The sequence below is a fragment of the Sinocyclocheilus grahami genome, unplaced genomic scaffold (genome assembly GCF_001515645.1).
Source record: "Sinocyclocheilus grahami isolate Dianchi unplaced genomic scaffold, SAMN03320097.WGS_v1.1 scaffold31.1, whole genome shotgun sequence".
NCBI classification, from domain to species: domain Eukaryota; kingdom Metazoa; phylum Chordata; class Actinopteri; order Cypriniformes; family Cyprinidae; genus Sinocyclocheilus; species Sinocyclocheilus grahami.
The window spans coordinates 4,924,506-4,926,105 of NW_015505210.1; the positions used below are offsets into that span (position 1 = coordinate 4,924,506).

At 36.8% G+C, this 1,600-nt stretch overlaps 1 protein-coding gene across 2 annotated transcripts in view; it reads right to left on the reverse strand.

The window, feature by feature from the left end:
- Positions 1-1,600, reverse strand: part of depdc7a (DEP domain containing 7, paralog a) — a 15,462-nt gene that overhangs the window by 1,879 nt on the left and 11,983 nt on the right. For both annotated transcript variants that reach the window (XM_016262785.1, XM_016262781.1), the window contains exons 7-8: positions 1,078-1,203; positions 390-468 (exon numbers count right to left, since the gene is read on the reverse strand). In XM_016262785.1, the coding sequence (XP_016118271.1) occupies positions 390-468; positions 1,078-1,203 (205 nt within the window). The remainder of the gene's footprint in view (positions 1-389; positions 469-1,077; positions 1,204-1,600) is intronic.

Genomic DNA, 1,600 nt, shown 5'->3' on the forward strand with positions numbered 1-1,600 from the left:
ATTAACTGTCTTGATATTTACTTTGAAAGCTGAAGCTCGCGATTATGGTAAGGGGCGTTACATTTCCGACGCGTGCTTGCGGTGTTCAGCCAATCACAATGCACTGGGTCAGCTGGCCAATCAGAGCAGACTGCGCTTGTCAAAGGAGGGGGCTTTGTTGAAAACAACATGTTTGAGAGAGGCGGGGCATAGAGGACCTACAATAATGTACAGTATTTGAAAAATAATGTGTTTTTTGAACATTAAAGCGTCAACATATTCTGTTACACCAAATACATAAAATAATGATCTTTAAAATAGCATCCTATGACCCCTTTAAGCAAAAAAAAAAAAAAGTAACCAGCATGAAAGACTTTTCTCATGTATTTGACATATATTTGTAGATTTACCTGTGATGAGGTCAGGATCTGTTCCTTTGATGATACTGGCCAGTTTATCACTTACAAGTTTGTGCAATGTGACGGGAATCTAGAGCAAAAACACAGTCAAATTATTACAAATGCTGTCAGTTCACTTCAGGCCCACAAACACAATTTTATAAGAGAACCATGACCTGAATTATTCACAAGGCAAATGAATGTCTCATTTTAAAACACAAGGACTATTACAATTGTTATATATGCTGATATAAACAATCATTCGAAACTTTGGGCCGTCTCTTCTGCTCACCAAGGCTGCATTTATTTGATCAAAAATACAGTAAAAACAGTAATATTTTGAAATATTATTACAGTTTAAAATACCTGTTTTCTATTTGAATACATTTTCAAATGTAATTTATTCCTGTGACGCAAAGCTGAATTTTCAGCATCAAGACTCCAGTCTTCAGTGTCACATGATCCTTTAGAAATCATTCTAATATGCTGATTTGCTTATTACTACCAACACTGAAAACGGTTTTTGCTGCTTAGTGTTTGTGGAATCCATTATACTTTTTTTTTTCAGGATTCTTTGATGAATTTAAAGTTCAATAGAACGGCATTTCTTACAGACCCCAAACCTTTGCACAGTCGTATATATGTCTAACTGTATGTCATTAACAGTGTTTTTAGAGGCCAGTCTGAGCTGCTGGCTCACCTTGAAGAGGTCGTGGTGGTTGTCCATCATGAAAAGAACCAGAAGATCAACCTTCCCCTTGGCTAGTTTAGTCCCATACACAATAGCATTGGAGAATGCCCTCTTCACTGCCATTCTGTTCTCTATCTACAGAACAAAACAAACAAACAGCTTGTCAAGTTTCTGTAGGGATGTAGGAATGGCATTTCTGTAGGTGTAATAAATGATTTTCAGGCAAAAGCAGAAAAGAGGCTGTTTAATTCAGTGTCTTTTCACAAGCATGGCAACTGCAAAGCTCACTTTAGCTTCTGCTTTTAACAATGACACTTTTGTGTGATAGAAACACTGTCGTACTGTGCACTGGTCTGATTTTGCAGTAAACATACTGGAAGATCTGCAGCAGTTTCAGTGCAGACACTGTATCGATTTTTCCATATTTTTCAAATGATTTTTCATTTTTCAAATGATCTCCATGTCATTTAAAAATACACCAGCACTTCATATCATCCATTACTGGTTTTACAAATGTGACCCTGGACCACAA